We start from the raw sequence: 11,662 nt of genomic DNA, 5'->3' as shown, positions 1-11,662 counted from the left end.
TGGTGGCCCAGCTCCAAATCTTGGTGGCCAAACCTCAAATTTTGGTGGCCCAACCCAAAATTCCTCTCTCCGACCCCCAAGTTTTGATTTCCACCCCCAAAATTTTGATGGCCACCTCCAGAACTCTGATAACCACCTCCAAAACCTTGATTCCCACCCAAATTTTGATGGCCACCTCCAGAACTTTGATTCCCACCACCCAAATTCTTCTCCCCACCTCCAGAACTTTGATAACCCCCAAAACTTTGATTTCCACCTCCAAAACTCTGATAACCACCTCCAGAATTTTGGTATCCACCGAAATTTTGATGGCCTCCAGAACCTTGATAACCACCTCCAGAACCTTGATAACCACCCAAATTTTGATGTCCACCTCCAGAACTTTGATGTCCACCTCCAGAACCTTGATGTCCACCTCCAGAACCTTGATAACCACCCAAATTTTGATGTCCACCTCCAGAACCTTGATGTCCACCTCCAGAACCCTGATAACCACCCAAATTTTGATGTCCACCTCCAGAACCTTGATGTCCACCTCCAGAACCGTGATAACCACCCAAACTTTGATGCCCACCCCCAGAACTTTGCTGTCCGCCCCCGGAACTCCTCGTGCCGACCTCCAGGAGGTTCTGGTGGTGGCCCCAGCAGGGCTGGAAGCACACGGTGACCCTGGCGAACGGCCTGGCCGCCATCTTGGACATCTCCTGCCGGTGGCGGCGCCGCTCGTGCCGCGCGTCCAGGCCCTGCTTGGCCTTCCAGAGCAGGACGCAGACGGCCAGGAAGAGGAAGAAGCAGGAGAAGAAGACCGAGAAGAAGACGAAGAGGTCGATGTGGGCTTGGTCCTGGCGGAAGAACAGGAGACCCTGAGAAGGTTCCGGGCCGCCCAGGACCAGCAGGTAGAACCTGGTGGACTTGAGCGGGTGGGCCTGGTGGGGGTAGGTGAGCACCAGGCGGTCGCGGACGCCGCGCACCACCAGGGCGGGCACGGGGTGGGCGATGGTCAGGTAGGTGACCAAGCCGTGGGCGCGTTCCTCCAGGAGCGCGGGGGGGCCCGGGCTGGGCGAGGGCTCCTCGGGGCGCCCGGTGGGGACAACCAGGTGGGGCCGGGGGCTGCCCGAGGGGCTGGGGTCATCGGATTGACCAGAGTGACCAGTGAAATCACCTCTGGGGCCACCAAACGTTCTGGGGTCATCGGATTGACCAGAGTGACCAGGTTGGCCACCCAGGTGGGTCTGGGGGCCACCAAAGGTTCTGGGGTCATCGGATTGACCGGTGTGACCAGAGTGACCAGTGAAATCACCTCTGGGGCCACCAAAGGGTCTGGGGTCATCGGATTGACCAGAGTGACCAGTGAAATCACCTCTGGGGCCACCAAAGGTTCTGGGGTCATCGGATTGACCAGTGTGACCAGAGTGACCAGTGAAATCACCTCTGGGGCCACCAAAGGGTCTGGGGTCATCGGATTGACCAGAGTGACCAGGTTGGCCACCCAGGTGGGTCTGGGGGCCACCAAAGGTTCTGGGGTCATCGGATTGACCAGAGTGACCAGTGAAATCACCTCTGGGGCCACCAAACGTTCTGGGGTCATCGGATTGACCAGAGTGACCAGGTTGGCCACCCAGGTGGGTCTGGGGGCCACCAAAGGTTCTGGGGTCATCGGATTGACCAGAGTGACCAGTGAAATCACCTCTGGGGCCACCAAACGTTCTGGGGTCATCGGATTGACCAGAGTGACCAGGTTGGCCACCCAGGTGGGTCTGGGGGCCACCAAAGGGTCTGGGGTCATCGGATTGACCAGAGTGACCAGAGTGACCAGTGAAATCACCTCTGGGGCCACCAAAGGTTCTGGGGTCATCAGCTTGACCAGTGTGACCACCGAAATCACCTCTGGGGCCACCACCAAAGGTTCTGGGGTCATCGGATTGACTGATGTGACCACTGAAATCACCTCTGGGGCCACCAAGAGCTCTGGGGTCATCGGATTGACCAGAGTGACCAAAGTGACCAGGTTGGCCACCCAGGTGGGTCTGGGGGCCACCAAAGGTTCTGGGGTCATCGGATTGACCAGAGTGACCAGTGTGACCACTGAAATCACCTCTGCGGCCACCAAGAGCTCTGGGGTCATCACCTTGACCATCGTGACCAGTAAAACCAGTTTGGCCACCCACGTGGGTCTGGGGGCCACCAAAGGTTCTGGGGTCATCAGCTTGACCATCGTGACCAGTAAAACCAGTTTGGCCACTGGGATTGGCTCCTGGACCACCAAAAGCTCTGGGGTCATCAGCTTGACCACCATGACCAGTTTGCCCAGTTTGGCCACCAAAATCACCTCTGGGACCTCCAGGGCCACCAGTTTGGCCAGTTTGGCCACCGGGAGTGGCTCCAGGACCTCCAGAAGTTCTGGGGTCACCAGTGAAACCAGTTTGGCCAGTTGGACCGGTGGGAGCAGCTCCACCATCACCAGGGCCACCAAAGGTCCCAAAGGTGCCACCACCAGTCCCAAAGGTGTCACCACCAGTTCCTGAAGCCCTCAAGGTGCCACCACCGCCTCCTTGACCACCAAAGTTCCCAAAGGTGTCACCACTGGTTCCTGAAGACCTCAAGGTGCCGCCACTGGTCCCACCACTTCCAAAGGTGCCACCACCAGTCCCACTGGTCCCAAAAGTGCCACTACTAGTCCCAAAGGTGTCACCACCAGTTCCTGAAGACCTCAAGGTGCCACCACCAGTTCCTAAGGTCCCAAAGCTGCCACCACCAGTCCCGAAGGTGTCACCACCAATTCCTGAAGATCTCAAAGTGCCACCACCCCCTCCTTGACCACCAAGGGTCCCAAAGGCGCCACCATCACTCCCCGAAGCCCTGAAGGTGCCACCGCCGGTCCCAAAGGTGTCACCACCGCTTCCTGAAGACCTCAAGGTGCCACCGCTGGTCCCAAAGGTGCCACCGCCACCCCCCCTTGACCACCAAAGGTCCCAAAGGTGCCACCGCCCGCCCGCGCGCCCCGCACTGGCGGTGCCGCCCGTCCCGGGCTCCACGTCCACGGGGGGCGAGGAACGTGGCGGGTGGCCACGTAGAGGTCCACGGCGCCGAAGGTGACGTCCAGCGTGACGCGGATGTCCACGTTGGTGAACTTGGGCTGCACGGCGAAGGGCACGGAGCGGCCGGGCGGCAGCGGGCGGCGCTGCGGCGGCGGGAAGCAGTGGCTCTGCGACGCCGGGTCCAGGCAGTACTCCTGCTCCACCGACAGCAGGCGGTAGCACTGCTGGCCGCCCACGGGGTGGCCCTGGAAGGAGTCGCGGCACTTGGAGCACTGCGGGGACAGCGAAAGTGTCACCGTCAGGGTCATGGGGGTCACTGGGACCATCGAGATTGAGTTTAGAGCACCCTGGGGGCAGCAGAACGCTGAGGAACCTGGTGGGTTCCATCCCTACGTCCCCACCAGAACCCCCTGGAGAAGGGTCTGGCACTTGGAGCACTGCGGGGACACCGAAAATGTCACCATCAGGGTCATGGGGGTCATTGAGATTGAGTTTAGAGCACCCTGGGGGCAGCAGAACGCAGAGGAACCTGGTGGGTTCCATCCCTACGTCCCCACCAGAACCCCCTGGAGAAGGTTCTGGAATGGATTCTGGATTTGGGGGCACCAAGGATGGCATGGAGATCATTGGGGTTGAGTTTAGAGCGCCCTGGTGGCACCAGAACGCTGAGGAACCTGGTGGGTTCCATCCCTACGTCCCCACCAGAACCCCCTGGAGAAGGTTCTGGAACCACTCCTGGACTTGGGGTTTTTTTCCCCATTTTTGCCCCAATTTTATCCCAACATTTCCCCCAGTTTTTTTCCACTTCTCGCCCATTTTCTCCCCCAGCTGTGCCCAGCTGTGCCCAGGTGTATTTTAGGTGCCCCCAGGTGTGCCCAGCTGTGCCCAAATTCCCAATTTTTCCCCCCAAAACCCCAAATTTCCATTGATTTCCCCCCAATTTTCACCGTTTCTCCCCATTTTCTCCCCCCTCAGCTGTGCCCAGGTGTGCCCAGGTGCGCCCAGGTGTGCCAAGGTGTGTTTCTGGGTTCTCCCAGGTGCCCCCAAATTCCCAATTTTCCCTCCAAAAACCCCAAATTTCCATCGATTTCCCCCCAATTTCTCCCGTTTTCCCCCATTTTCTCCCCCCAACTGTGCCCAGGTGTATTTCAGATGCCCCCAAGTGCCCCCAGGCGTATTTTGGATGCCCAGGTGTGCCAGGTGAGGTTACCTGGTGCCCCCAGCTGTGGTTTTGGGTGCCCCCAGCTGCGCCCAAATTCCCAATTCTTTCCCCCCAAAACCCCAAATTTCCACCGATTTCCCCCCAATTTTCGCCGTTTCTCCCCATTTTCTCCCCCCCAGCTGTGCCCAGCTGTGCCCAGGTGTGCCAGGTGAGGTTACCTGGTGCCGGTAGCAGTCCGGCGCTCGGGGCAGGCTCCGCTCTCCGTGTTGTTCTGGCAGGGGCACCCGGTGCCGTCCAGCTCGTTGCAGGTGTCGGCGTGCCCGTTGCACTGGCACCTGCCCGCAGGTGGGCACCGCTCACACACCTGAATCCCCCCTCCCCACAATTTTTCCCAAATTTTCTCCATTTTCCCCAAATTTTTCCTGATTTTTCCACGATTTTTTCTCATTTTTTTCCTATTTTTTTTGCGTGTCCAGGTGTGCCCAACTCACATAAGACAGGTAAATCCCCACTCCCCATTTCTCCCAAACTTTCCCCAATTTTTCTCCCAATTTTCCCCATTTTTCTCCCATTTTCCTCCCAATTTTCCCATTTTTTTCCCAATTTCCTCCCAATTTTCCCATTTTTCTCCCAATTTTCCCAATTTTTCCCCAGCTCGTTGCAGGTGTCAGCGTGCCCGTTGCACTGGCACCTGCCCGCAGGTGGGCACCGCTCACACACCTGAATCCCTTTTTTTTTTTTTTTTTTTTTTTTTTCCCCCCCCACATTTTTCCCCAAATTTTCCCCATTTTTTCCCTTTTTTTTCCAATTATTTTCCATTTTTTTCCAAATTTTTCCCAATTTTTTCACAACTTTTTCCCCAATTTTTTCCGATTTGTTTCCCAAATTTTTCCCAATTTTCATCCCATTTTCCACCCAATTTTCCCAAATTTTTCCCAAATTTTTTCCCAAATTTTTCCCAATTTTTCCCCAATTCTCCCAAGTTTTTCCCTTTGTTTTTCCAAATTTTTTCTCCAATTATTTTCCATTTTTCCAAATTTTCCCCGGTTTTTCCCAATTTTTCATGATTTTTTTCCCAATTTTCAACCAATTTTCCCCCAAATTTTCCCAATTTTCCCCCCCAATTTTAGCAAATTTTTCCCAATTTTCCCCAAATTTTTCCTGATTTTTCTATGATTTTTTCTCATTTTTTTCTCATTTTTTCCTCATTTTTTTCATCCTCAGGTGTGCCCAACTCACATGAGACAGGTAAATCCCCGCTCCCCATTTCTCCCAAATCTTCCCCAATTTTTTCCAATTCTTCCAATTTTTCTCCCAATTTTCCCCATTTTTTCCCAAATTTTCCCCCAATTTTTTCCGATTTGTTTCCCAATTTTTATCCCATTTTCCACCCAATTTTCCCAATTCTTTCCCAATTTTCCCCAATTTTTTCCTTTGTTTTTCCAAATTTTCCCCCAATTTTTTCAATTATTTTCCATTTTTTCCAAATTTTCCCTGATTTTTCCCAATTTTTTTCATAGTTTTTTTTCCCAATTTTTAACCCATTTGCCCCCAATTTTCCCCCCAATTATCACAATTTTTTTCCCAATTTTTTTCCCCTTTTTCCCAATTTTTTCCTGATTTTTCCACAATTTTTTTCCTCACTTGTCCCCTATTTTTTACATCTCCAGGTGTGCCCAACTCACCTGAGACAGGTAAATCCCCCCTCCCCATTTTCCCCCATTTTCCCAAGTTTTTCCCCATTTTTTTGCCATTTTTTCCTGATTTTTTCACAAATTTTTCCCAATTTTTTTCCCAATTTTTTCCCCAAATTTTCCCCAGGTGTCTCACCTGGTGCAGGTGCCATGGAGCATGAAGTAACCTGTCTGACAGGTGTCACACCTGTCCCCTCCCCAGGTGTCCCCACACCTGTCCCAGGTGTCCCCAAATTCCCAAATTTTCACCGATTTTCCCCCAATTTTCCCCAATTCTCCCCCAATTTTCCCCTCCCAGGTGTCTCACCTGGTGCAGGTGCCATCGAGCATGAAGAAGCCGGGCCGGCAGGTGTCACACCTGTCCCCCACGCTGTTGTTCTGGCAGTTCACGCACACGGCCTGCGCCTCGCTGGGGCCCTCCGACACCCAGGTGTGCAGCTGGCCGCGGAGAGCACAGGTGAGTGCCCAGGTGTGCCCAGGTGAGTGCCCAGGTGTGCCCAGGTGTATCCCAGGTGTGCCCAGGTATCCCCAGGTGAGTTCCTGCTCCCTCCAGGTATCCCCAGGTGTGTCCCAGGTGTGTCTGTCCCTCTCCAGGTGTGCCCAGGTGAGTTCCTGCTCCCTCCCAGGTATCTCCAGGTGCTCCCAGGTGTGCCCAAGTGAGTCCCCAGGTGCCCCCAGGTGTGCCCAGGTGCCCCCAGGTGTGTCCAGGTGAGTTCTTGCTCCCTCCCAGGTGTGCCCAGGTGCCCCCTGCTGTGCCCAGGTGTGTCCCCAGGTATCCCCAGGTGTGCCCAGGTGTCCCCAGGTGTGTTCTTGCTCCCTCCCAGGTGTGCCCAGGCATGTCCCCACTCCCCAGGTGTGCCCAGGTAACTCCAAACCCCTCCAAAACCCCCATTTTCCACCCCTCCCAGCTGCCCCCAGGTGTGCCCAGGTGTGCCCAGGTGCTCACCAGGTGCGGCTCCAGGGGGTACCTGTCGGGGTCGCGGCGGTGCCGCTCCAGCTGGGCGCGGCTCACGCACACGTCGGCGCGGTGGCGGCAGAAGGAGCGGCAGGTGAGGCAGGTGCCCCCGGCCAGGGCGGAGCCCACGAACAGCGGGCGGCACCGCTCGCACTGCGGGCCCTGCAGGTGAGCACAGGTGTGTCACAGGTGTGTCACAGGTGTGTCACAGGTGAGCACAGGTGAGCACAGGTGTGTCACAGGTGTGTCACAGGTGTGTTACAGGTGAGCACAGGTGTGTTACAGGTGTGTCACGGGTGTGTTACAGGTGAGCACAGGTGTGTTATAGGTGTGTTAAAGGTGAGCACAGGTGTGTCACAGGTGTGTTACAGGTGTGTTACAGGTGTGTTACAGGTGTGTTACAGGTGTGTCACAGGCAAGCTCAGGTGTGTCACAGGCAAGCTCAGGTGTGTTACAGGTGAGCACAGGTGAGCTCAGGTAAGGACAGGCGAGCCCAGAAAGGAAAAAAACCCCACGGAGGTGAGCTCAGGTGAGCACAGAAGGTCAGAAAAGTGAGCACAGGTGAGCTCAGGTGAGCACAGGTGTGTCACAGGTGTGTCGTTCCAACCCCAACCAAGCCCCTCCCACCCCTGTAACCCATCCCAGACCCCACCTGGAGCCCAGGTAACTCCACCTGAGCTCACCTGAGCTCACCTGGATGCTTCTAAACCACCTTGGACAGGTGTGCCAAGCCCCTCCCACCCCTGTAACCCATCCCAGACCCCACCTGGAGCCCAGGTAACCCCCCCTGGAGCCCAGGTAACCCCACCTGGAGGCCAGGTAACCCCCCCTGAGCTCACCTGAGCTCACCTGGATGAGCACAAAGTGATCAAGGGAGACAGAACGAGCCCCTCCCACCCCTGTACCCTATCCCAGACCTCACCTGGAGCCCAGGTAACCCCACCTGAGCTCACCTGGATGCTCCTAAACCACCTTGGACAGGTGTGCCAAGCCCCTCCCACCCCTGTAACCCATCCCAGACCCCACCTGGAGCCCAGGTAACTCCACCTGAGCTCACCTGAGCTCACCTGGATGCTCCTAAACCACCTTGGACAGGTGTGCCAAGCCCCTCCCAACCCTGTAACCCACCCTAGACCCCACCTGGAGCCCAGGTAACCCCACCTGAGCTCACCTGAGCTCACCTGGATGAGCACAAAGTGATCAAGGGAGACAGAACGAGCCCCTCCCACCCCTGTAACCCATCCCAGACCTCACCTGGAGGCCAGGTAAGGCCAGGTGAGCTCACCTGGGTGTTGTTCATACACCTGAGGCAGGTGTCCCGGGCCGCGGGGCCGGCGCAGTCGCTGTGGCCGTTGCAGGCGCAGGGCGTGGCGCAGTCGCCGCCCACGAAGCCGAAGTGGCAGCGACACCTGTCGGGCTCCACGCAGGTGCCGTTGGCACAGCCCTGGCGGCACACGGGGCGGCACTCACCTGTGCGGCTGGGAGAGGCACACCTGGGTCAGGGGGGACACACCTTGCGGACACCTGAGATACACCTGGACACACCTGGGTCAGGGGGGGACACACCTGGGGGACACCTGAGATACACCTGGGGTACACCTGGGTCAGGGGGGACACCTGAGATACCTGGGATACACCTGGGAGACACCTGGGTTAGGGGGGACACACCTGGGGGACACCTGAGATACACCTGGACACACCTGGGTCAGGGGGGACACCTGAGATACACCTGGGGAACACCTGGGGCACAGCTGTGCGGCTGGGAAAGGCACACCTGGGTCGGGGGGGACGCACCTGAGATACCTGGGGTACACCTGGGGTACACCTGGGTTAGGGGGGACACACCTTGGGGACACCTGGGGCACACCTGGACACACCTGGGTTAGGGGGGACACAGCTGGGGGACACCTGAGATACCTGGGGGACACCTGGGGTACACCTGGGTTAGGGGGGACACACCTGGGGTACACCTGGGGCACACCTGGGTCAGGGGGGACACACCTGGGGGACAGCTGGGATACCTGGGGGACACCTGGGATACTTGAGATACCTGGGGTACACCTGGGATTGCTGGGGACACACCTGGGATACACTTGTGCGGCTGGGAAAGGCACACCTGGGTTAGGGGGGACACCTGGGGGACACCTGAGATACACCTGGGGTACACTTGGGATACACCTGGACACACCTGGGTTAGGGGGGGACACACCTGGGGGACACCTGAGATACCTGGGGTACACCTGGGATACACCTGGGATAGCTGAGGATACACCTGGGGGACACCTGGGATACCTGGGGTACACCTGGGATACACCTGGGATAGCTGAGGATACACCTGGGGGACACCTGGGATACCTGGGGTACACCTGGGATACACCTGGGATAGCTGAGGATACACCTGGGGGACACCTGCGTGGCTAAAAACGCACCTGGGTTAGGGGGGACACTTGGGGGACAGGTGATACACACCTGGGATACACCTGGACACACCTGGGGCACACCTGTGCAGCTGAAAACGCACCTGGGTTAGGGGGGACACACCTGGGGGACACCTGAGATACCTGGGATACACCTGCGATTGCTGGGGACACACCTGGGATACACCTGGACACACCTGAGATGAACCTGTAATACCTGAGATCTGTCCCTCACCTGTCCAGGTGTGTCCCTGCCCCACCCAGGTGTGTCCCTGTCCCACCCAAGTGTGTCCCTCACCTGTCCAGGTTGTACCCAGGTGTGTCCCTGCCCCACGGCTCACCTGTCCAGGCTGTACCCAGGTGTGTCCCTGAGCTCTCAGGTGTGTCCCTGTCCCATGTCTCACCTGTCCAGGTGTGTCCCTGTCCCACCCAGGTGTGTCCCTGCCCCATGTCTCACCTGTCCAGGCTGTACCCAGGTGTGTCCCTGAGCTCTCAGGTGTGTCCCTGCCCCATGTCTCACCTGTCCAGGCTGTACCCAGGTGTCTCTCACCTGTCCAGGCTGTACCTAGGCGTGTCCCTCACCTGTCCAGGCTGTACCCAGGTGTCCCTCACCTGTCCAGGCTGTACCCAGGCGTGTCCCTCACCTGTCCAGGCTGTACCCAGGTGTCTCTCACCTGTCCAGGCTGTACCCAGGCGTGTCTCTCACCTGTCCAGGCTGTACCCAGGTGTCCCTCACCTGTCCAGGCTGTACCCAGGTGTGTCTCTCACCTGTCCAGGCTGTACCCAGGCGTGTCTCTCACCTGTCCAGGCTGTACCCAGGTGTCCCTCACCTGTCCAGGCTGTACCCAGGTGTCTCTCACCTGTCCAGGCTGTACCCAGGTGTGTCTCTCACCTGTCCAGGCTGTACCCAGGTGTCCCTCACCTGTCCAGGCTGTACCCAGGCGTGTCCCTCACCTGTCCAGGCTGTACCCAGGCATCTCTCACCTGTCCAGGCTGTAGCCCGCCCTGCAGGTGCAGGTGAAGCCCTCGGGCAGGTCCCGGCACACCTGGCTGGGGCCGCAGGTGTGGTGCCCGTTCTCGCACTCGTCCTCGGGGGGGCAGCTCAGGAAAGCCCAAATTCCGCCGGCGCCGCACGCCTGGGTCACACCTGGGCACAGGTAACCCCGGGGGTGAGGCCGCAATTCCCAAAATTCCCCCAAAAAAACCCCCAAAGTTCCCATGAAAAAATTCAAAATTTCAACAAAAATCCTAAAAGTTTGAACCAAAAAAAACCCCAAAATTGGCCCCAAAAATGGCCCCACGGAAAGTCTCACAGATGTGGGTCACACCTGGGACAGGTAACCTGAGGATGAGGACAAAATTCCCAAAATTCCCAAAAAAACCCCAAAAAATTTCAACCAAAAACCCCCAAAACCCCCAAATTCCCTTCTGAATCCCTCTAAAACTCCCCAAATCCCCTTTAATTGCCCCAAAAAAATTCCCAATTTTTTCCCAAATTATTCCCAAAACTCCCCCCAAAAAATTCCCAATCTTTACGCCAAATTATTCCCAAAACTCCCCCCAAAAATTCCCAAATTTTTTCCAAAATCCCCAAATGTCCCAAAATCCCCTTTAAACCCCCAAAATTCACCTAAAAATGCCCCAAAAACCCCCCAAATCCTATCCAATTTTTCCCAAATTTTTCCCAAAAATTCACAAAAATCCCCCCAAATTCCCCAATTTTCCCATTCAACCCCCCACAAAATCCCCTTTAAACCCCCCAAAACCCCCAAAATTCACCTAAAATGCCTTGAAACCGCCCAAAACCTGTCCGAAAAAATCCCAAAAATTCCCAAAAATTCCCAAATCTCCAAATTTCCATTCTCACCGTGCCGGGGCCCGCTGAGCCCCCCCTCGAGGCAGCGGCACCTGAGCCCCCAAAACGTCCCTAAAACTCCCTCAAATCCTCCCCAAAATCCCTCAAAATTCCCCCAAATCCTCTAAACCCCCCCAAATTTTTCCCAAAAATTCCCAATTTTTCCCCAAATCCCCACTTAAACCCCCCAAAACCCCCTTTAAACCCCCCCCAAATTCACCTTTAAACCCCCTAAAAACCCCAAAATTCACCTAAAAATGCCCCGAAACCGCCCAAAACCCGTCCGAAAAAATCCCAAAAATTCCCAAAAATTCCCAAAAATCCCAAAATCCCCAAATTTCCATTCTCACCGTGCCGGGGCCCGCTGAGCCCCCCCTCGAGGCAGCGGCCGCCGCCGTTGTGCCCGGCGCGGGCGCACCTGAGCCCCCCAAAAACCCCTAAAATTCACCTAAAAATGCCCTGAAACCCCCAAAACCTGTCCGAAAAAATCCCAAAAAAATCCCAAAAAATCCCAAATTTCCTAAATTTCCATTCTCACCGT

General features: G+C 56.4%; 2 protein-coding genes across 2 annotated transcripts; both read right to left on the bottom strand.

Annotated features, from left to right (window-relative positions):
* Nucleotides 1–977: 977 nt before the first annotated feature.
* On the bottom strand, nt 978–1,861 carry LOC115916152 (lysine-rich arabinogalactan protein 19-like). Its single transcript, XM_030969845.1, has 2 exons — nt 1,430–1,861; nt 978–1,162 (listed from the first exon to the last, which is right to left on the bottom strand). The coding sequence occupies exons 1-2, from the start codon at nt 1,853–1,855 to the stop codon at nt 1,001–1,003; spliced, it is 588 nt and encodes a 195-aa protein (XP_030825705.1). The 5' UTR covers nt 1,856–1,861; the 3' UTR covers nt 978–1,000.
* Nucleotides 1,862–1,974: 113 nt separating this feature from the next.
* On the bottom strand, nt 1,975–11,558 carry LOC115916151 (putative per-hexamer repeat protein 5; the record flags this gene model as incomplete). Its single annotated transcript, XM_030969844.1, has 10 exons — nt 1,975–2,027; nt 2,075–2,116; nt 2,195–3,006; nt 3,056–3,310; nt 4,419–4,535; nt 6,202–6,332; nt 6,841–7,011; nt 8,135–8,327; nt 10,251–10,413; nt 11,472–11,558. Coding segments are annotated over 10 exons (2,024 nt in total), but the record flags the coding sequence as incomplete, so codon positions are not given.
* Nucleotides 11,559–11,662: the final 104 nt, after the last annotated feature.

The sequence above is a fragment of the Camarhynchus parvulus genome, unplaced genomic scaffold (assembly GCF_901933205.1).
Source record: "Camarhynchus parvulus unplaced genomic scaffold, STF_HiC, whole genome shotgun sequence".
In the NCBI taxonomy this organism is placed as follows: Eukaryota; Metazoa; Chordata; class Aves; order Passeriformes; family Thraupidae; genus Camarhynchus; species Camarhynchus parvulus.
This window is presented reverse-complemented; position numbering and strand designations above follow the sequence as displayed.